Below are 23,148 nucleotides of genomic sequence, written 5' to 3' on the forward strand. Positions count from 1 at the left end.
CAGATTTTTTTCTCCTCCAGATCTGATCACTGAAAGCAATCAAATAAGCCTATTCTAACTGAATTTATCATCTCTATTAGTTTATTTTTCTTGGGAAATGAAAGCCCAAATTGCTGATTGCAGCTGGATTAGACATGATAAAAGTAGGGTAAGAGACACTGGATTAGCATCAGAACCATAAGTTATTCATTATTTTAATAGTGTATGCAGATCTTGCTTTAATGTTAATGATAGGCACTCCTCCCCCAGCCCTCTTTTAATGGGGAATACCAGATTTATTCAATGCTCAGGTCTTTGTAGTAGCAACAGTCTGCTGCTCAATTAGACAACAAAGCTGGGAAAGAGGGGTGTTGTGGGGAGAGAAGGGAGATGATGTCTCTTCTGAACGTGTGCCTGGAACAATTTACTTTTGTTTTGCTGCGATTTGAGGATAAATGCATGAACAGGAAGAATTAAACACATGGCAGAGAAAAGCCAACAGCAGGAGGATTCTTGTGGAAAAGCAAGGATCGCCAGAAGGGTGAGGACCCTTGGAGAGGTCAGGAGATGAGGGTTTGTTTTGTGCCCATGCAGTGGGTACTCACTGTCTGTAGTTGTAGGCGATATCCGCAAACTCCTTCCTCCGGGCACGGTACACAGGATCTTTGAACCCCTGAGGAGAAACAGTGATGGCCAGCCCATGTGTAAGTGCAAAAGCTGAAGAGCCTTCCTCCCAGTGAGCACCCTCAGGCACGGCTGGTGCATCCAAGAAGTGCAGCAAGGTCGGTGGGAAAGCTGCCACTGTTCTGCCAGGCTCCGCTCACCCAGGGCACTGCTCCTTCCTGGGCTGCAGAGCCACCAGAGCAGCTATCCACCCACACTCTCTCTCCACCCCCCTGCCCAAGTCTTTCCTTATTTCTACTTCCTATAAGATAGGGAAACTTGTTCCTTTACAGCAACAACGAGGTGCTCCTGGCAAGAGCAACCCAGAATTATCAGCGCTTGGATAACCATGCCCTTCTGGTTTGAAGTTTGTTGCTGTCCCTGGCACAGCTGGGCTGCTCTAGAGGAGCAGAATCAAAACACATTAGAAAAACATCCATCAACTCCATCGGACTTTTTAGGCAGATTTTCAGCATGAGCCACACATAAAAGTGCTCATTTTCAAACTGCTAGAGGATCAGTAGCCATTTGGCAGCCCAAAAAAACCCACTTGTAGTACAAATTCAGCCATTTGAAGGCAATTAATGACTACAGAGAATGTCTAATAGACCTTGTTGCTGGGAGCTTGACCTTTGCAGCTAATTAGCAATAAAACCAACGATAAGAAATAAAACCTCTAAATCTTCATCTGGGATAGCCATTTTCCTACCCCAGTGTGCCTGCTGTTTAGAATGAAAGACCCTCAGGAGCAGGAGTGCCTTCACCACCTGGAGTGCAGACACATTGCCCTTCTGAGCTAGGATGCCCTTCTGGAGGGCAAATAGGAACAGCTCCCTGGACACTGCAGCAGTCCATAAAAGCATCTTTTAGTGGTGAACGGCACAACTGGACTGAGGGGCCACAAAATACAACCAAGTACAGGAGGCAGCTGAAGTGGAGTGTAAATTCGAGAGAGTGAATCAAAAAGAGGTAACCAATGGCCCAAAAAATGCACTGCCCAAGATTAACCTGTCACGGAGGTCATTGTGACTAAATTCTATGCATCACTTAGCTACTAAAAACATGGGCTCCTTCAATTTCTCTTTTTCTGCTCTTTATGGACTGTCACACCTATTTACCCCAACAGCTGGCTTTCTTTTCTAAGGCACAAGTGCTCACTAATTCTAGGAACTGAAGGAGAGACGCTTCACTCCATTTCATATATTTTTCTTTTCTTTTGGTTCTTTTATCAAACACAATCTTGGTCTATTCCCTCATGACACACAAGGGGGCCATTGGCTCAGTGTACCTCCTTTCATTCTGCCTTTCATATGACCACAGTGAACATCATGAATCATTGTACATGGTACATAACACATCTCGAATTAAGCAATAGGTAGTGAATGACTAATCACCCCATCTCAATTAAACTAATAGCAGCAATTTTTGGTGCACTGCATGTAATTTATTTATAATCACCCTATCTCAATTAAACTAATAGCAGCAATTTCTGGTGCGCTGCATGGAACTCAGTGTGTTTTGACAAATGAAAGTAAGTTGTTGTTTGCTTGGAGAGGGAACAGAGGCAGAAAATATTCTTGTATCTGAACAAAACTGAAAAACCGCAAAACATTTTTTTTTTACTCATCTAAGTCAATGAACAAAACTTTCTGATGCTACCATTTAAACCACAAATTCTTTGAACCAAAAACCTTTTCTTTTGTCATGTCTTACCATAAAAGTACAATGTCAGATTCAGCATCCACATAACAATACACTGAGCTTAATCACGTGTATGTAATCAAGGATGAAAAAAGTCTTTCTTTCTCTGGGCTATGATATGTTGCTTCTTTTTCTTTTTAGTGATACACAAAATGAGCCTGATATCATTAATTCAGAGCCTCCTGGGAACACTAGATTTGTCCTTGTGGTGGCCCTGTGCTCTGAAAACCACTACTATGGTAGTCTATGAATAGAGAAAACTTTTAGGATCTCCTGGCATTTGCTCAATTATTGCAACCTTTAGTTTGATTTAATCCAAAACCAGGGATTGGACTGATTATAACCCTAGAAAGGTGGTAGCCTTCTTGTCCTGTACCATGTGAGATTTGGTCTACTAGATCTGTACTAAAGAAGAGCAAATTTAAATGAGAGAAACATCAGTGTCAATAACTAGAAAAAAATGCTAAAAATAATTCTTACAGGATGATCAGCATCCAGTTCTGCTCCATAGCTTAGGATCTGATTGGCAAATCTGTCCAGCTCCTGGATACTTCTTGGGAACCATGGCACTGCAAAACAAAGGGAATAGAGACTGGCATCCTTCTTTGTCACTTGATTTTGGCACTTCTACTGACATTTTCATATTTTCATCAGATATATATCAAGAAACATGGGCAAGGGGCTAAATTCTTTCAATCCTTCTCCCCGTAGCAGGAAACAAGAACAAACCAAGCAAGCTCTCTCGAGTTTGTGATTGTTTTACACTGTTGGAAGAATACAGAGGATCAAGAGCATCTGACCCTTGGTGCAGAGCTGCCTTGTAATGCTTATGATTTTCTGTACATTACTTCTGGCCTCTTGGCTTATCAAAATGCAGAAAATTTTCACAATAAGCCAGAATTATCCCTTTCAAAGGAAGGACGAGAAACTGCACAACAAGGATAAAGAATTTTTGGACTGTCTGAAACATTCTTTTTAAGACCTACTTGGTGGCCCCACTTGAGCTAGGATTCTGAAACAAAATGATAAATGGCATCCTTAATACCTCATTCTAGCACTGTATCACTGCAGACATTACACAATAATGCATTAACTTGATTGACTTACTTGGTATGGTTCTCTACTGCCTTGTACCTCATATTCTATACACACTGTCCCAGGCACAGCCAGCATGTCAGAAGGGACCATGTTGTCCACACAGAGTGTAATGCCCCTGTGACCCCCTTGTTACAGAAGGACATAAGGTGAAGGACAAAGAAGAACCATAGGGATTTCCAGATGTGATGTGTTGAGATTAAAAAAAGAGCAATTCAAGTGTCTTCATGGCAATTCAATACAAAGACTGAACAGGGGCAGCCTCTATCAGTAAAAAATGTTTGCAATTCATTGTGAGACTTTCGTGTACAAATGGATGTTGCTTGCTCAGCCACTGCGTGGACAGCTGATTCTCCTCTGTGGCTCTCTGCTCAGTTTGGAGCCCTGCTGCTCGGCCATACCTTCATATTTTGTTCTGGGGGTTGTGCCAAGCGAACCTGATCCTCGGCCAGCAGCTGCTAAATGAGTTCCCTGCAGCGTCTTGGTGATGGGGCTCATCCCAAACCTGATGGACCACCTAGAGGATAAGAGGATTTCTGTCTCCGGGACTATTCCGCCGTGCTTTGTGCCGAGCCTCACAGCACGGAGGGCACTTGTGGCGCTGTGTTTCTGCGAGGCACCTGCGCTGCAGCAGCATCTTTACAGGGCTCGCTTTGGGGGCCGCTGCTCAGCCCCACGCACAGGCAGAGTGCCCACTCCCCTGACTGCTGTCCCATCGCCAGCCTGGCTCCATTCTGGGACCATTCTTTTCCAGCAGGCAGCTGGCCGGGAAGATGCCGGGATGTCCGAGCTTCCCGGGATGCAGGGACCGCCGGCCGTGCCTCCGCTCCTCCGGCACAGCGCAGGTGGGATTTGGTCCGCCCCTCTGCAGGATGCTCACGCTTCTCTTTGCCCTAAAAAACAGACCTGGGCAAGTCACTAGATGGCAGCAGCAGACCCGGGAAGGTCCCCAGATGGGTTTCTTTGCTGCTGGATGCGCCGCTGGGTCTCAGCTGCTCCAGAAACTCTCTCTCCGCTCGCTGCTAGAAAGTTGCCTGCGCCTCCAACCCCTTCACTTAAACTAGTCACAGGGGGGAATAGAGAAAGTTGTGTTTGATCCATAGAGAGGGGTCACTACTTACACCATGCCCTGCCCATTTTCTACCTGGGCTTACCCCCTGACTGTATCACTGAGTTTCACTGTTCTGTGCTTCAGACTCCCCACTACCAGCCTGGGATGAGGCACTCTGGTGAATGGTTTTGGGGTATGCACTGGGAAAAAAGAGCTGCCAGCAGCCCCACAGCAAAGGATTTGTCAGTGTTAGAGAGAAATCTACTCTTCTCTGGGATGCACCATGACCTGAAGGGTTCAGGCTGTGTAGAAAACTGGTGGGGGCTGAAATCAGCACTGGATTTCAACAGTGATGTCTGTAGGGCTTTGCTGGCCTGAATTAGAAAGGCCTCGCTGGGCAGGGTTTCAACCATTGCTGACTTACTTTCCCTACTGACTTATTTTCATTAAATATTTTATTCTCGAGATTGCTTTCGTACTTGGTGCAGGAAAACTGACTCCAGGCTGACGTGGTGTCAGTCCTGGGTGCGGAGATGGGTGACTTGCTGTTCCCCTACACAGGAGCAGCAACTCATCTTCCTGGCATGAAGCCCTGATCCTGCCTACCCAAATACCAGCAGTAGCTGAACGAGAGCAGCTCTGACCTTGCAGAGTTGGATGAAAGTGGCAGGCTGTGAAAGGGAAATCCCAAGGAGAATTAATGCTGCTTGCACCAGCATAAGTTAAGTTGGGTCCTGGAAAGTGCTGAACCTTCTCAGCTCTCATGGAAACAAGAATCAAAGACTCTGAGCACAGTTCTGGGGCAAACACTGCATTAAGCCCATACAGCCCTCACATTGAGGGCCAGGGTGAAAAAAGGCTACTGGTGGGTCTTCTGCCTACATGTGATGTGCCAGGATGCTGTCTCCAGCCCTCCCAGAAACCATTCAAAACATCAAATCAAATTACCCCCGGCTGAATCTATCCCATATTTTGTTTGCAACATCCTCCTCCAGCCCGTTTGCCAGACTCGCTGTCTGTCTGCACAGCCATTAATGAATTGCCAGGGTGAGCTCTTGCAACACTGGGCCTCTGTGAAGGTCTGAGGAGCAAACGTGGGCTGATCAGTAATAAATATTGATTTGCCTGTAAGTGAAACAGCAGCATTTATGGGATGGTGCTGGACACCCAAGTGGTGACCAAATTACCGTGGGGTCAAATTCTGCTGAGCAGAATGCTAATAAGTCATTTATATGAGAGGCAGCAAAGCAGGGGCAGTGAGGACTTCTGCAGAATCCTCCACTTGGACCATTGTGAGAAGGGTCAAAGACAGGTCTATGCAATTTATAGCAGTTCAAGGCCCAGGTTTAGCCCTTTTTTAAACATTCTCAAATGCTCTGGCCAGCCTCAGGGTCTAGAAAACAAGGCCCCTACAGATCCTGAACTCCCAGCTTGTTTCAGAAATGCAATAAATTGTCTGCATTTCCCTAATGCTGCAACAGAATAATATTTAATCCTTTTTATTCATGGGCTCCAAGTGGACTGCAGATACCCATCTTGTTTCCAAAAAGAGCCACTAAGAGATGCACTGTGTTTTCGCAACAACTGTGTCTTTCCATGTACACAAAGAGCTTTTGGCTCAGCAACTGCCAGCCCTTCTCATCTGAAGCTCCAAAGCTACATTTGGATTTAGAACACTTTGCTGGCCTGCTCTCACCTAAAAACACACTGTTGATCCAAATATGATATTTGTACTTATTGGAATGTGTCAATTAAATTTTGTATTTAGTTAAGAAAAGATACTAAAGCAGTTAAAGTGACGACCCACCCCCAAGAAAAGGAAAATATAAATAAAAAATAAAAAGCCATTAATTTATCCCTTGCCCAATAAATCACATACACAGAGTGTTTAACACTGAGCTATACAGAAGGGACAGAATACAGAAATGTCCTCCGAGTGGCCACAAAACAGTGCCCCAAGAATGGGACTGTGTGCTTCCCACAGGAAACAGAAAAACGAGGTTTTTCTTCCTGAAATAATGAGCAGGAGCAAAATGAATCCTTTGCATGGAAGAAATGGGAGTATCTTAAGCTGCAGTAAAAGAATCAGTCCCACGAGATCCCAGATTGCCTCTGGAAGAAAACCTTCCCAGCCTTTACCTGCCCACTGAGACAAGTGTGGCAACATCCCCATAAGCCATCTGTCTGAGATTTTGCTCCCTGGAGGCATAGCGCCCTTGTTCTGCATTTTGGGAATAAGATTTCACACCAGCACATCTGTGGACAATGACCAGATTTGCCAGGAGGATAAATTTGAAAGGCAAGCTGGCTTAAAATGCACCACAAGGCCTGTTATTTGTCAATGCCATCACTGATAAAGGACAGCATCTCACCACACTTCCTACAGCTCGGGCTGTTCGCATCTCACTCTGCCCTTGTAGCTGCCTCTGCCCAGGATTTGCCACCCACAGTTCATCCCCTAAGCAGGGCTTGTTTGACTTTTCAAAATATGGTCCTCTGGGGATTTAAATTTGACTGGAACCTTATTACTCATGAGAGGAGTTGAAATTGAAAAAAAAAAAGAAAAAAAGAGAAAGGATAAAAAGAAATATCAATCTTCCTCTCTCTTCTCGGCAATAAATTGTTCCCATTTTATTTTATTTCTGAATTGCTGAAACCAACAAACAAACACAAGTTATCCTCTCAGACAGAAGAGGATCAAGTCCCTTTTTGAAGTACTGACAGGATAATCTAGCTCAAAAACTCCTTTGATCAACACAGTAACATGAAGTGAAATCCTAATCCTACAGCTGACCACAGGAGTTTTGACTTCTGTGAGGTTCAGAATTTCACACACAAGACATTCCTGGATGATATTTAGAGCTGTATCTCTGTCTGACTCTGATATATGTTTATAGACATCTTTATTATTTAATAAAGTTTTTTATTAACTTTTTCATAGTAGCTAGAAAAGTTAAAATTATGCCCTGGTAGGTCCTGTAGCTTTCCTCTGTAAACAAGAAAAAGTGCCCCCAAAAGTGAACCTCTTCGATCTGACATGATCATAAATCACCTAATCAACCTTTTGTCCCTTTCTCTATGAATGGAGAAAACTGACTCTGAAGAGAATCTGCCTTCTTTTTCATCTTCAAATGTAATGTCATGGGTAGGATACAAAGGAAACGGTAAAAGGATTACCAGCACTGATGTCAAGAAGGTATTAATGTCCTTTCATGTTGTTCCTAGGAAGGAAGAGGAAGATCCAGACCTAAAGTATTTAAAGTCTGAAATCCTATTAAAATCACATCTGTTATCTGAAGAGGCATATAAGTCTGTCTCAGACTATCTGCTGGGCAGCCACTGCTGCACCAAGCAGCCACAACTCCAGCAAATCTCTGAGAATTAAGAGCATGAACGACTCAAAAAATCTTATTTCCCTCTGAAGGCAGAACTGCAACTGACCTCTCTGGGATTTCTTAAAGTAATGGACAGTCCTGTTCCCACCAAAGTGGGTGGCAGAGCCTCCCTAGTTTCCCAGGAGACCTAGTCAGAATCACAGCGAAAAATCTCCAACTGAAAAAGTTGACAGTATAGGAAAAACAGACAGAGAGGGAAATGCAGTCATAAACATCCAAGAGCATCTCCTTTACCACAGGAAAAATAAGTAATTTCAGTATGTGACATAAATAATCTGTGTCAATGTTAACCTTGTCATCACATCCTTACCAGTGTCCTTCTTCTTTGTTCGTGAAAGCTCATGGACTGTTGCTCCAATATCAGTTCTCAAGGATTTGATGATCTTGTCCAGTGCTGGAACATTCTTGCCTTCCAAGTTAATGAAGAATTCATACTCGTCTTTGTTGAGACGGGAAGGCCGGGACTCAATGTGGGTCAAGTTTATACCTTTTTCCTATGAGAAAGAGAAATTTTGGTACCACAGTTTTTGTGGGGAGGAACATGACATAAAGACTGGATAAATACATGTATCAGTCAACAAACCATATTGTATCATCCAAATAACTCAAAAGCGGCCACTGGAATTGAGGACTTCCACAACAGAGAGAAACAGAAAGGAAGAATGAAAAGTATGTGGGATTCATATCGTATAGAGCACCCTCAGGAATACCTGGCACTACTGAAGGCTTAGAGAAAGGTAGAAGCAAGATACAAATTGTAAACAGGCTTTGTATTGTAAATGGCAACTCCAGTACTCCAGTACCTCAAGCACATAATGAGAACTTGTCTGTGTTGACAGAGGCATTTCCCCAGGATCAACACAGGAAGAAGGCATTCCACCTGTAGAGTACCCTCTCATGGGAAACTGAATGCTGCCTTGATGAGCATCCTGAGACAAGATTGGAGGAGCAGGCAGCTGGGCACCCTGTGAGATAAGCTTCTACCAAACCTCTGCACAGTCACCTGCAAAGCCACCTGCAGTTCCCAGGGCTGTGAGCAGCTGTTGGGCAAAGATCCAAAGGGAAACATGGATCTGCACCAAAAAAAGGCAGCCCAGGCTTGTGCAAATAAAAAGATGAGTGTTTTAAATCCCAGAATCACGGAGTTGGTGAGGTTGAATGGGACCTCTGGAGATCAACAGGTACAAGAATCGGCTCAGATTGCTGGAGCAGATTGCCCAGGGTTATGTCCAATCAAGTTTTGAGACTCCTCAGTCTCTATGGGCAACTGCTCACAAGCCTAATCACCCTCACAGAGAAGGATTCTTTTCTTCAGCTCAGAAATTCAAGTTCTGTTTCATCAAAATCTTTGCTGCCCATCAGCAGTGTCTCCTAGCTCTGAAGAAAGAGATCATTGGCAACCATAGCATTGATGACTATAGTCAGTGGGAGCCTGACCTCAGACATACTGCTGTGTAAGCAACAAGTAGCTAAAAACCCCATTTTTCCAACAAAAAGTCCAGGAAAAACATTAACCGAAACAAAACAAAGTCCAAAAAGAAAAGTCCAGGAACATCTACTCCTGTTAACTGAACTCACACGTTTTCTTGAGCACTATAATTTGAATATGAAAATATTGCTTTTTTTCGGGGTTTTTTTTTTTTTTTTTTTTGAGGAAAACCTTTTAAAGGTTTCCATTGGCATTGACTTTGCCACCTGACCACCTTCCTGACCACCTTGTCAGGCTCACACTGGTGCTGCAGACAGAGCATGCCATGGCCGGGTCTGGGCTTCTGTCCCCTGGGAGTAATATACAAATCCCTGGAGGAAATCTGGGCCTGAATATGACAGAATCATAGAATCGTTACCCACAGAAAAGTCAGAGAGGCTGACACATGATGATCAGCATCCCTTGAGAAAATTTTCTTTTTTGTCTTTCAGGCTAAAGAGGACTCCAGACTACACAGAGTGAAGTGATGGCCCTGCTGGTGTCAACGTCAAATGCCATGCTACAGTGGGGTCAGGATTTAATGGATGAAGTAATGCTGTGAGGATCTACTTTTGACCTACAAGGAAGAAAAATAGAAGATTTTTTAAAACTGTACATTCCTCTTTCTAAGCCTCTCTAGGGTTTTCTTTGCTCCTCTTGCACAGCACAGGAGGGCATCTGGCCACCAGCAGCAAAGGCCTGATTTGCTCCTCCACAAAAGGCAGTTTATTCCCTGGTAGGAAACATATGTCATTATTCTGTTTCCTGAGCATTGCACACTATGGATGAACTCAAACTGTTTGGCTAGATACCAATACAATAAGTTGAAAAGGTCAAAAGCACATTCACCAACTGCTGCTCTCTAGAGATGCCATCCTCATAGGGCTGTCTGCAGGAGAGAATGGCCTGAACTGTCCTTGGCCCTGGGGACAGTTTGTTTTAGGCCCCCAAAGCCCTGTTTCCCAAACAGACTGCACATTGTCCTGTCCATGTGGTGAGGCACTGGCAGCTTCTGACAGAGAGCAGGCACGGGGAGCTGCTGCGCCTTCGCTGTGTCACACCAATCCTCATCCTAAAAGTTTTCTTCCTTACACCTACTCTGCATCTACACCCTTTTAGTTTAAAGCCATTACCTCATGTGCCACCACAGATGATCTTGCTGAAAACTCTGTCCCCATCTTTCACAGGGCCCCTCTGAGTACTGGAGGGCCACAACATGATCAGCCCAGCACCTTCTCTTTTCTGCAGTTTAAGGCTCCTTAAAATGCATCCCTTTGTTTTTTGATCAGGTGACTCTTCTACTGTACCAGCTCGGCTCAGTGAGCAGCTGCACAGACACCAATGCCCCCAGAATTAATGGAATGATGCAGGGGCTGGGAATGAAGAGATAAGCTGCAGGGTGGGCACAATACATGCTTAAGGCAGCAGGAGTATCGGTGTCTCTCAAACTATTGCAACCTAGGACAGTGAAGAAAAGAGGGGGCAAAAAAAAGAAGATGGAAGAAGTCCACGGAGAGAGTTAATTCCCTTTTTTGCACCTGAGAGAAGCAGAACACCTTTCCACAGAGAGTCAAGCTGCTTTGCTGTTTATTTAAGGGATATCTGTCACTCAGCAACATGCAGAGTCAACCTGTTACCTCTTTGTGTTGAGACTTCAGGACCTCATAACAGAGAAGCTGAAAGGAGAGTCCTTCTGGTGTCTGTTTTTGGAGCAAGAATCCAGCAGCATATGTCCAACTCCCTGAACTGGCATTCCTGGAGAAATGTGTTTTTGCATGCTGTGCCTTGCTACTAAGCCCTCGATTTCAAAATATTTACAGTGGCTCTGTTACTAGAGTTGCTTTACAAATCTCAATTTCATTCCAGTCCAACTACTCCATCTAGTGTTTAATCTTCATAGTTTCACATTGTTCAGAACATTTTTTGCATCTTTGATGTTGCCAAATCTTGCTATTGCATCACATTTCTCCCAACAGCTGATGTTTTGTTTAAAGCACTGACTTCTGGAGACAAATAGTTACCTGAGAAAGGAGAATGGGGGGCACTTTCTTGGTTTCATACATTTTAAGCAGTTTTCAGTCTCTGATTTTTAGTAGAGGTTGACATCTTGACAATGTATGCCTTCAAAAGTCAGCTAATAAAAGTTATTCCTGTTTTATGATCTATTTTTTGTTGATAGAACCTAACTCCTAAGTTTACACGTTTGGAAGACGCCAACTGTCCCATGTTTGTGGCTGGACTCCCACCTAAACTACTAACATGAATCTCTTCTGCCCTTCCTATTTAAAAGCTGGTAGGAATCAGATGAGCCCATGGAGTGAGATTAGATGTGTCTTTGCTGAATTCACCCCACCACCCATTGCAGCTGCAAGGAACTTGGAGGACAGGTTGGTACTTCTCTCCTTCTCTTCAGGTTGACGACCAGGGGAGAGGTTGAGTCTCTTCCCTATGGACACATCCTGTCATGCAGCCATGTGTCTGCTGTAGTTCTTTTTTCTTAAAACCCCCTCTCCTGGGGTGGGGGGGAACTCAGCTTTCATTATTTTAATATCGAAGTCAGCTGTACTTCTATCACTGCCCATTGGGAAGGAAGTCTCAAGATATGTTCTCAGAGCTCAAAAATCAAGCTAGAATTAGTTCTGAGTCAGAAGGGGGCAGCAATACAAATATCAATTTAAAGCAATGCTGGATGCAGGGAGGAGATTGCCCATGTCCATCCCTGCCTGATCCCACAGGGCTGGATCTCAGCCTTGTCTTCCTCTCAGAGTCTGTGAAGCAGCTCCAGCCCCTTGCCCAGTTATTCCATCCTAACTGAGCACACCTATGCTGCAGCTGCCCCACACCAGCAGGAGAAAACCAGACTGATGTTGCACTACACCAGCAGCTTTGCTGAGGTCACTGCCAAGAGAATTCAGTCCCACCATCTGTTTAATGGCCTGGTCACTGGAAAAGGAAAGTTGTGTGTTGACAGCTACACAGAGAAGCTTTCAGTAGGGATGGATACTTTCTGAAAATATTTTGAGTTACTACTTCCCATAACATTCACATATCCTTCTGTTCACTAATTACTAAAAACTCCTTATATGGTTCTAAAACTAAGTACAGCTGTGAAATGCAGCTGCAGCTTGTTTTCATGACTGTTGTCATTAATTAGGTTTGGCTTTGTCAGGAGACCCTACATTGTTAGCAGATGAACTTTCAACAACACTATGGTGCCGCTAATCAACACTAAGTGAGAATTTGGGTAAAATCTCTCAAAATAAAGATTTTACTTGCACTTTCTAGTACCAAAAAGACCAGATGAGTTGTTCTTCTAACCCTAGTCGTGATATGGTGCAGTGTTTCCTGCAAGAGGACACTTTCAGAAGTACAGGTGTAAGCTCAGTGCCTAATTTTCATAGATCAGAGGACTTAGGAAGTTACAGTGATGCTTTCAGCCATGAATTCCCAAAGCAAAGGTAAAGGCAGCCATCTGATTCAGCTTTACTGTCCAAGGGCCTACTTCTCAGCTAGAGACAGCACTTCCCCATCTTCTCCTTCACAACTACTAGGGTCTTCCTTCCAAGCTCATGGAAGAAAAGTGTCCCAGAGCAGGTCCCTGCCAGCAAAGAGCACCAGAGGGCAGCTGGCCCTGGAGCAGTCCCTGGTGTCCATCACTCAGCACTTCTGCTCCAACCCTAAAATTTGGCTTGCAGCAGAATCTGGCTACAAAACACATGGAGCAGGACAAATCAAAAACATGTGACAGCATGTGGCATTGCACAAGCAGCTGTGAAGAGGGCACTTCTCTCTTTAAACCCATGCTGGTTCATTAGACAAGAAGTCCTGCTCTTGTGGCTGTAGGAAGAGAAGGGATAAGACCAAGGATGTGGATTTGGAGCAGCATCATGAAATAATCATTGCTGCGCATATGTACAATACAAAGAAAAAACAATCCTGTGGTAGAGGCAAGCCTGACCTGTTCACCTATGGCTGTAGACACTCCCAACACACCCCCTGGCCACAGTGACTGTTTGCTTCCCCTGATGTAGAAACAGCCCCAACCACCACAGAGCCAATACCTTCCTAGGGGACAAAGAGATAACAGTCACGGGGGACCTTAATAAATAATTAATAAATAAAATTCCTAAACAGACACAGACCACAGTTACCTCTGCTGACTCTGACAGTACCAGGTCTCATCTAGTACAGCCTGTTGCTCCCATCCCATCCTTTCACAGAGCAGTAACTTACTCTGGGAGCAGGAGTACTTGGTTCAAATTAACTTTTTTATTTTTTTTCCTTTTGAGCTAGAGCCCTGATGGCTGATACCCACTGATGGCTGCACCTTGCCCTGAAGTCCTGCTTTATATCTGAGAAGGTCCCATCAGCGAGGAAAAGATAGAAGGCTCCTCTCTGACAAAGGGTTAAGCAAACTGGTAATGTATTCCAGGGTTTGCCACTTAAAACAGCTAATTATCTACAACTTGTAAATCCATCTGAAAAAGAATTTCAGAGAAAATCAGTGCACTCACAAATTCATGTGGAAAATCTGCAGTTGAAACTGAATGCAATCCTTTTTGCATATGGAAATTCTTATTTCTAAAATTTTTAATGATGAATTTAACTACAGAAAAGGCAATCCCTGAGGGGGAACAATGTGGGTTTTTCCTTCACTTTTTTTCTTTCCAAATGACCTTTGTTGTTTAAAAAAAGCTACCTCAATTTCAATAGGCTTTTATCACTGCAGAGAACCAAATATATGTACCAAGTGCAACACTTGGGACAACTCAAAGCGCTCAGTTTTGCTTTTTCAGTTTTGATAAGAAATCTGGAAGATTTCTCTCTTTGTCTCAACTTAGAACATTTTTGATGTGTCCACTGAATCAAAAAAGAAACACAATTTCACAATAACTGTTCTGTCTTCCTGATTTTAAGCATGATATATAAGCACTCGTGTACTGCTCTGTTTCAGACAAAGGTATTTATTCAAGATTTGACTGCCTAGATGCCATCTTCTACAACACAAATACACAGCACAGGACTGCATCAAGGAGTACCTCAGTGTACAGTAGATCCTATTAAAATTAAGTCGGTGTAAAGACCCTGCTGGTGGGTTTGTACTGTCCCTACAGCCACCCCCAAGCCTGCAATGAGGACAGAGGTGACAAAGGTCTTTTCATGTGCAAAAGAATTCGGTTTGACAGGCAAAAAATGCATGTCTGCCACATCCCAATATACAAACAGAGCAGCTAGTGGAAGGAAAGTAGATTCAGTTTTAGCAATCTGCTTATTGCTGAGCACGACTGAGCTGCTAGCACTTTACAGCACATCAGAGTGTGAATCTGGCCCTGCAGACACATCTCTTCACAGGACAGATGAAGAAGGGGCTACAGGGACTGCACTGCCAGTAGTAGCAGAGACCAGTCCAGGAGGAACAGATTAATGCAGTCAGGCAAGGATCTGCAAACCAGAGAGAAGGGACAAGAGCCAGGGATCAGAAAACTTAGAAGCCTGCTGAGGTCTGGCATTCAGATGGGTCTTCCTAAGTAAACATAAGAAAAACGTAGAAATAATCAAGTAGGTTTTGGACATAAAGACAGCAGACAAAAAAAGCTGAGTTCATTGAGGAGATTCCTCAGGGAAAAAAACCTTCAAGCTACATAGGAAAAACAAGAATTGTCACTGTAGCTACATACTTGTGTGCAACTGGGACCTGAAGAGAAGACTAGAGTTTGGGTCTTTGAGCAAAAAAACAAATGCAAGAGCATGCAGTACTCTACCATGAGCAACCTTGAGGGTTGTTTGAGTAGGACAAACATTACTTTTTCCACAAAACACACTGAAATTCTCTCAAACTTGGTGCCTCAGTTAGACATAATTCTGTTCCATGAAAACTCTGTAGCCCTTAGTCTTGAGCCTCCCCCTCGGCTTCCACAGTGGGGGCTTACCCCTTCCATCTGGGCTGTTGGGCTGTGTTGGACACTAATTCCTTTCCTAGGTGGTTTACTCTGTGGGTAAGTAAAGATTTTACCTGCCGTGATACTTGATGAGCCAGAAGTCTTGGACCTCATGGTATCCAGAGGCAGACCCAGGCTACAGCCCTTTGGGCTCTTGCTGCCCATGGAGAACAAGCTGCAGCAGGACCCAAAATCTGGGCAGTTCCACCCCAGCACAGGAGTGGGACATGGGCAGGATGTGAACCTGGGAGTACATCCCAGGAAGGGACTCAAGAGTGGCTGAACAATACTACCAGAGTAACAATTTACTTTTTTCCTAGTTCTCAAAACCAAGGAGAAGATGCATCTTTCTAGGTCCATACGGAAAACTCCTCTACAAAAAGACATCCTATGTGCTGATGGCACCTCAAGATCTTTCCTTTCTTTACGTATTCCCTCAATTCCCTATGACTCAGTCTGGATCTTGTTTCCCTTGCTTCCTTTCCTGGGAGAGAGGGCAAATTTTCAAGTCTTTCATATTTACAGCTCATTCAACCCTCCCTCTCTCCCCTTCATGTCCCAGACAAGTTTTACAGACTGTTCAGAAAAGAGGCGAAGTCCTCAAAGCCAGTGCTAGAGGCACTGTCCCTTAACAGCTCCCAAATCCGAGCTGGGAGGGGAGTGTTGAGCTGTGCTCTCTGCCTGAATTCCCATGAGTGCTCAGAGAGGTGCCAGGAGTCTGGGTAGCTCCCAGCCTCAGCAAGGAGCACAGAGTTTACAGACATGCAAGACGTGGCCATCAGCACCAGCAGCTGTATAAGGTGTGGATCCCCTTCATGAAGTCAACAATTGCAGTGCCACATGTGTTCCTGGAAACAGCCTGATCCTGTTTGTGGCTTGTCAGTTTTCTCTTCTCCTACTGCATGTGGCTGCATGAGGCAATGACAGCCAGAGCAGCCATCCTCACATCTGCTCTTGTGAAGCCCATCTGAGACAAACCCACTGCATTTCCACAAGCCAGCAACAAGCTGGTGACACAGCCCAGGGGACAAGGCTGGGAATCTCCCTGCCCAAGGAGCCCACCCACAGAGAGTCTGAGTTAACCCCTGCAGCATCTCACTCTTCGTGCTATTAAACAGTGAAGGAGTACAAGATGAAAAAATTCCCCCAAGTTCTTCCTGTTTGTTTCCACTCTTCACCTGCCTATCAGCACTTGGCCTGTTTGTGCTGTTGATGCCATTGAGCACAAAGTCTGTTCCTCTGAGGCCACCATAGCTATGGCCCAGATGGCAAAGGGGGAAGGTTTTCGCAGCTGTGCATGTATGTAACTTACACCTCTGTGCAGTTTTTGGAACTGAGTTACAACAGCTCAAAGGCAGCTCTGGTTTACACCATGAATTCACTAACAACAGCCCTGAGGAGCTGCTTTTGTACCATTAAATTCAATCCATCCATCCATCCATCTCCCCACTGCAATGCCAAATGTAAAACTGATATAAGAGCACCTATGCCTAGTGCCTTGTTAAGCCTTGGTGCTGGAGGAGGCTGCAAGTATGCACAAAAAGAATACACTTTGTTGGGATGGAAAACCAACTGAGTCCCAGCCTCTCAGCTGCAATCAGGGGCACCGAGGAAAACCATGATTTTGTTGGTCTAGTTTAGCTATCTGCTTTGGGGCAAGAAAATGAATATCCAAAAAATGGTTACTTCTCTCTTTTCTATACTAGCTCCTCTACAAATTTTTCTTCATAGCTGACAGCAATTTAGTTAGTAGACAGCAATGTATTTAATAAGAGAATATCAACAGTCTAATTCATTTACAGACATACACATCAGTGACATATGGATATTTTGCAGGACTTTACTGCTCAATTCACAGATTTAGACTTGCTCTTCTGTTGTTGGTGTAAATTTCCATTTATCTTAATGAATCAAATATGTCCTAAAACTCATAATTATTTTTCCTTTGTACCCATAACAAACAACTTTTCATTTCCTAGTAAATTCAATTTATGAATGGAAAATATGCAGGCCACAACTTCTCAGAGTGTTTTAAAGAAATTTCTGTTTTCAGGCACAACTATTACATAAAAAAAAAAAAATAGCCACAGAACCAATATAAAAGTGTATTTGCTTGGGAGCACAGAGTACACAGCTCTATGTGTTGCAACACAACCATCCTGAATTGCAAGGATTTTGTGCTTTTCAAACAACATTCATGACATCTGGAAAATATTTCTGCAAGAATAAATAAGCACAAAATGTCCTGAAAGGTGAATGGCTTCTTGTTTCCCCAAGAAACTTTCCAAATCACTCAGCATAAGTTACTGAGTCCCTTTGGTGTAAAAAAAAGTGCTGTCATTTTTGTGCTGTTCTGTAGGCACCCTCTACCCACTCTGTACTGCAGGCAGGAGATGGTAGAAATTTTTATATCAGACTTATTGAGGTGGACAAGAGCTGACCCAGCAGAAACACCTTGTGCAATGCACATTGCAAGTCACATGGCTCACATGCAGGTTATGTTTGCCTTCCAAGTTATAAGGCAAATTATTTGGTTATAAGTCAATCTTAAATCACAGCCCAACTCACTCCTACCTCTTACTACAGCAGTTATGATCAAATAATTCCCTCTTAAGTGGAAAAAACTGTTTTTTTTTTCCCCACACTCATGTCAGTTAAAGGTAGAGGTTTTAGTTTCAAAAAGCTGCTTCTGCTCTAAGACGTAAAGATATTTTAAGCTCAGAAAAGAAATGCAGGCTTCTTTCCCCTGTAAGAGCAATGAAATAGAATCACAATCTCCAGGACCCTGAGAAAATGTGGCTGCAACACAAAATTGTAAGGACCTGAAGGAAAATATTTACCTCAAATGTGCGCAGGACTTTAGCCAATGCCCCAACTTCTTCTTTCAGAGAGAAAATCAAAGAAATCACACCATTTTTATTGGGGGAGTCTTCAATGTACCTAGATTCCTGAAAGGAAATAAAAAAATACACAAGCTAAAATTACTGCCATTCACCCTAGGAGTCAGTTTTGCCTTTTTCCACTTTCTTTTTGCACAGCACTGGTGATATAAAGAGAGCATAAAACAGCTCTGAGTGGGAATCAAGGCAACTGTTGCTGCAAGAAGCAGAGTAGCTCTGGGGCTGCTCTGATTTATGATGGTAGAGACCCCAATCCCTTCTCTCAAACTAGAGCCCTCCTCAGAGCCAGGTAGTCAAAAAGGACATGTAAATAAACCTAATAGCATTCCTGCCTGACTTCACCCCTCAAGGATGACTGGAAATATTACTGCACTTTGGTTTCAGCTGCAGTGCAAAGTCCTCCCCTCAGGCTTCCTTTTCATCAATACTCAGGGTTAATGTAGTTGAGCTCTGTGCAGAGATGCAGACCATGATCTTCAGTTCTGCTTGTAACTTCCAGGTATCCCCCAGGAGAGAGGTAGGATTCACAGGAAGGGTATGGAAGGTGAATTTAAAATAAAAAAAACCCAAAACAATATCAAGCAAAGAAAAATCAAAGGAGGAAAAAAATACCAAAATAACAACAACAAAAAGTTGGAGGAAATATTTAGATCTTCCCTAAATCCCTTAATGAGTAAAGACTCAAGGCAAGATGCGTTTTCATTTATATTTGTTCCCTTTCTCTTATTGATTTTCTATTCTGCAAATTCCAAAAGGCAATTTCCAGCACTCTCAAAGGTTTATTTTCATGGTTCTTATTAGTAGAATGTCCTTGTGTGTTTCTACATGTTTCTTTTCACAAAACCCCTGCTAAGCAGGGAAGAGCTATTTCTCCAGTTCAGAAAGAGGAAACTGAGCCCTGGAGTGGAGGCAGATCTTAAAAGGCGAGTACTTGGCATGGTAGGTAAATGCCTGCTGAGATTCCAATGACTAAATTTTTCTGATATCAGAGTAAATTTTATGCACAACCTTTTGGAGGCCACATTAATGTCTTATTTACTTGTTTATTTAATTCTTTCTTAACATCTACTGACCTTGGACAAATTGCCTGTAGTATTTCAAAGATCACACCAGACATCTGCAACACAGATGAGTCCTGGTGTAACAAGCCCTGGGCTAAAGCTGGAGTCAAGGTACCCATTCAAATATTCCTCATAAAGATCTGTATTTTCAGGCAGAGCTTGCCCTCATTATGGCTGTTGCTCAATTGAACATATAAATCAGAGTAAAGAGTCCCAGTTCCCAAATATTGTCCTCAGTAAAGATAGCCTTTGTAGAAAACAAATTAATAATCAAATCCAGCTGCCCTGAAGCCATAAAGTTGTTGGTGGGCCTACGTTTCCTGAGGCAGAGCTATGAAGAGCTGCCTTCTTTTGTAAAGTAAATAATTGCTGATTCTTCCAGCCATTTCCAAGGCTGCCTCCGAGGCTGCCGCTAACAGACTGACCACACATTTTTCTATCTGGCTTTGTTTCCAGAGGCTGCAAAGGTTTTCCAAATGTTTTCCAGCTTTGTGAGGGACCTCTAGTAGGAACTGTAGTAGAAGTGCTGGCTTTCTGCACCAGAAGGAAGACTGCCACCTGTTCAGTTGTGACACTCCCTGAAGCATCTCTGTGCCTCCTGAATCCTCATCCAGCTCCTGCTTGGGGAGGACCAAGAGGAAAAGCAGTTGGAAGTGATGTGTCAGCTGGCTAACAAAACCCATTTACACCTCAAGAAACCACAAGGGAAAACAATGACAGGAATCTGGCAGAAGTCAAAATAAACGTCTGTAGTACTAAAATTTTATGGTAGTGTGACCAAAACTGTCCTCTCAAATACTGTCTGTGCATTTCTTTTTCCTTCTGTTTTCACCCACCACAGCCAGAACTGATCTTAAGGACAGAACTGGCTCCACCATTGTCTGTCCAATGGATCGAGATTTTGGGTTTAACTGTCGGCAGTGAAACTGCTCTAAAAGACATGCAGTTATATATTTTAAAAGTTCTTACTGAATTACGCTGTGAGGACCAACTTACAAGAATGACTTGAATGTGTGTGACAAATGAAGAATTTGTGGTTTGGATACTTGCAGGTGATATAATGCAAAGTTGAAGTCCTGCAAGGTAATTCTGATGGTAATAATTTATCTCTTTGTAAAATGAGACTACACAAAAAAGCCTTGGAAAACCTTTCCAAACTCATTGGTCACTAGCCTTGATGTGTTGAGATCAGCTGCTTTCAATTTGTCCTCTGTCATTTTCCCACTCTTGTAAATAGATTTATATTGGTGCTTAAGAGAAAGACACATTGCAGTGGGGAGTAGGCACTAATGCAGCAAACAGCCTCATACTTGCTTAACTTCTCTCACATCTGCATATACACTCAGTTCCCTGGAAGGCTTTTTAACAAGCCTCAGTCCATGCCTGAGCCTGTCACAGAGGCGACATCTTTAATTGCAAAGGGGTGGAAGACTTAAATGATTGTTTTCCTTGGTAACCAGTTCTTGTCAGTATATATGGAGGCAGCCTTCATCAATACAACTAACCTCAGCTCAACACATGCACTGGAGGTGATAGCAGCAAAAACACAGGCACTCACATTATTGTTGAGCTTTTTGCAGTACTTATGCATATTTTTAACTGTTGATCAGTTTTTCCATTCTCATTTTGGACTTTAATTTCTTGTTCCTCAACGTACATGAAGGAATTGCAGCTTTGGGGTACTTCTACTGTCCTATTACTATTGTGATCAAGATTCAGAGTCAAATAAACAGTTTTATTGTGTTGAAATATTGTATCTGTGATATGTATATGTGATTTCTAGTGTACAATAAATTCAGATCTAATTTTCTTCCAGCTCAGGTTTTATTTTTTCCAGGAAATAAAAGAAGAACCAGTTGATGAGCATAAACAACTGTCCCTGGACCTAATACAATCTCAAAGAAAGTGCTATGCAAATGCAAGGATATGTTTACCTGAGCACAAACCTGCATTTTTAGTTAGCACTTCACACATGGATTGGTATTGCCATTCTGACACAAGTGGTTGTGCCTGGAAAGTGGCAGTATTAAGAGTCAATAACACAGCCCTGTCAGCCTTCTAATCCATTGCTGAGACATTTAACTAAAGCCCTTCAGAGTTAATTCCAACACTGTTAAAGCCTGAGAAACTTTTTCTTGCACTTTCAGGGATATAAAATTTTCATATCTCTGTTATAAAGTTCAAACTTACTAGATACTCAAAATAGGGGATGGGGGAAGGAAAAAAATTCAAATTAAAATATTTCTAAGTTACTTGTGAAAATGGAACTCGTTTCCAAGTCAGATTTCTTAAGGCATTTAAATGCTGATCACTGCAATTGTCATTGGAACCAAGCAATTACATCACTTGGATAAGCAGCAAGGTGAGACCCTAGAGAAATTTTTTGGGAGTTCAGCCTCAGCACACAAAGCAGTAGGAATAGAGGCTTCCTTGGCATCTCTGCTTTTATAAAAAATAGAAGCCTCTTTTTTTCTACATCTGATGCAACTTGTCTCTGGCTTCAGCAGCATCGCATAGGACACGTAAGTGCAGAATTCTGTCCTAATAATTAACCATGCTGGCCTGAGGTCACACGACTTGCCCCTGTAGTAACATCAGTGCCTGTATTCAAAAGGCATGAACTTCAGGTCTTTCCTGTATTTCCCAAAGCAAAGAGTTCAAAGTCAGTCAGTAAACTTTAAAAAAAGAGGACAAGAGAGTCACAGAATGTTACAAAAACTCCACCAGAACAGCACGTTACTTCATCTGTTTTCCTTTAACAAAAGAAGACAGGTTTTTTTTTAATCACACACGTTTAAGACCTCTAATAAGCTTCTGATTCTTTGTCTTTTTGCCATGTGTGCAAGGATACTGTAGCAATGTTTGCATTCTCACTGCGTTTTTATAAGCACAGTTAAGAGAAGACAAGCATGGAGGCTGCCAAAATTGTTCAGATACTGCAAAGCATCACAACAGGCCACCTTGATTCTTCCCCTCTTGGGTCACACTGCCTCTCAGAGAGTGGAGGACAAGCATAGGAGTGCAGCAGTAAGGCAGGACACCCCTCCACCTCTGCAAAAGGCAGGTACAGACCCCATCACTTACCTGGAAAGTGTCACCATTCATTTTGTAGTGCTGTGAGTCCATGTTGCAGAAGCAGCAATGCCCACACAGGGAGGCCCCTTCACTACAGCAGGTGAAGCCTTCTGACCCAACTGCAGAGGGCAGAAATCTGTGCAAAGGTATTTAAAGTGGAGCAAGCAAGGCAAAGCCATCCCTTCCCCTGCTCCCTCCCCTGGACAGAATGCCAAGGGGGCGTTCTCCCTGCACGCCCACCCCACCCACCCCTGGCACACGAACAGCTCCATGCAGGCATAGGGCTTGCAGGAGATGACCAGCGTGGAGCAGCTCTCCAGCAGATTGTTTCTATCTGCACCCAACGTGGAGGAGCAGCATGCTCTGAATTAACAGCCTTCCTCCTCCTGATCAACATCAGCTGTTTTCATTTTTTCCTGTCAACACATCGTTTTCAGTTCAGCCTCCGGTCCGTTCCTTCCTGCTGCAGCTGCGTGTTCAGCCTCAGGTGGGCTTCCCATTGGGACCACTCCCCTTGGACAAACATCAGACATTCTCCAGGACATTCTTTGGATGTCAAGCATCAGGCACAGAAGGCTCTGGCAAGGCACAGCAGCTGAGGGATTTATCCTTTAGTAGAGCCTCTGGGGCTGCTTCCAAAGGGATCAGAGAGCAGGAGACACCATTCCACTCACTAGACACTGGAGAGAGACACCAGCATAAGGGAAGCATGAGAGAGGTGTTATCTCCATGAACCTCACACTGGGAAATGGGCCTGAGCATGGGGAAAGGGGAGCAGGTAAAGGAAGAAAAAGGGCAGGAAAGAGAAGGTCAGAGCCCCA

The 23,148-nt window shown here is 43.5% G+C and overlaps 1 protein-coding gene across 1 annotated transcript in view; it reads right to left on the reverse strand.

The window, feature by feature from the left end:
• Positions 1–22,378, reverse strand: part of PAH (phenylalanine hydroxylase) — a 31,663-nt gene extending 9,285 nt beyond the window's left edge. Inside the window, exons 1-5 of the mRNA XM_062491262.1 lie at positions 22,337–22,378; positions 18,132–18,239; positions 8,195–8,378; positions 2,824–2,912; positions 585–652 (exon numbers count right to left, since the gene is read on the reverse strand). Coding sequence (XP_062347246.1) covers positions 585–652; positions 2,824–2,912; positions 8,195–8,378; positions 18,132–18,239; positions 22,337–22,378 — 491 coding nt within the window. The remainder of the gene's footprint in view (positions 1–584; positions 653–2,823; positions 2,913–8,194; positions 8,379–18,131; positions 18,240–22,336) is intronic.
• Positions 22,379–23,148: the final 770 nt, after the last annotated feature.

The sequence above is a fragment of the Cinclus cinclus genome, chromosome 4 (assembly GCF_963662255.1).
Source record: "Cinclus cinclus chromosome 4, bCinCin1.1, whole genome shotgun sequence".
NCBI classification, from domain to species: domain Eukaryota; kingdom Metazoa; phylum Chordata; class Aves; order Passeriformes; family Cinclidae; genus Cinclus; species Cinclus cinclus.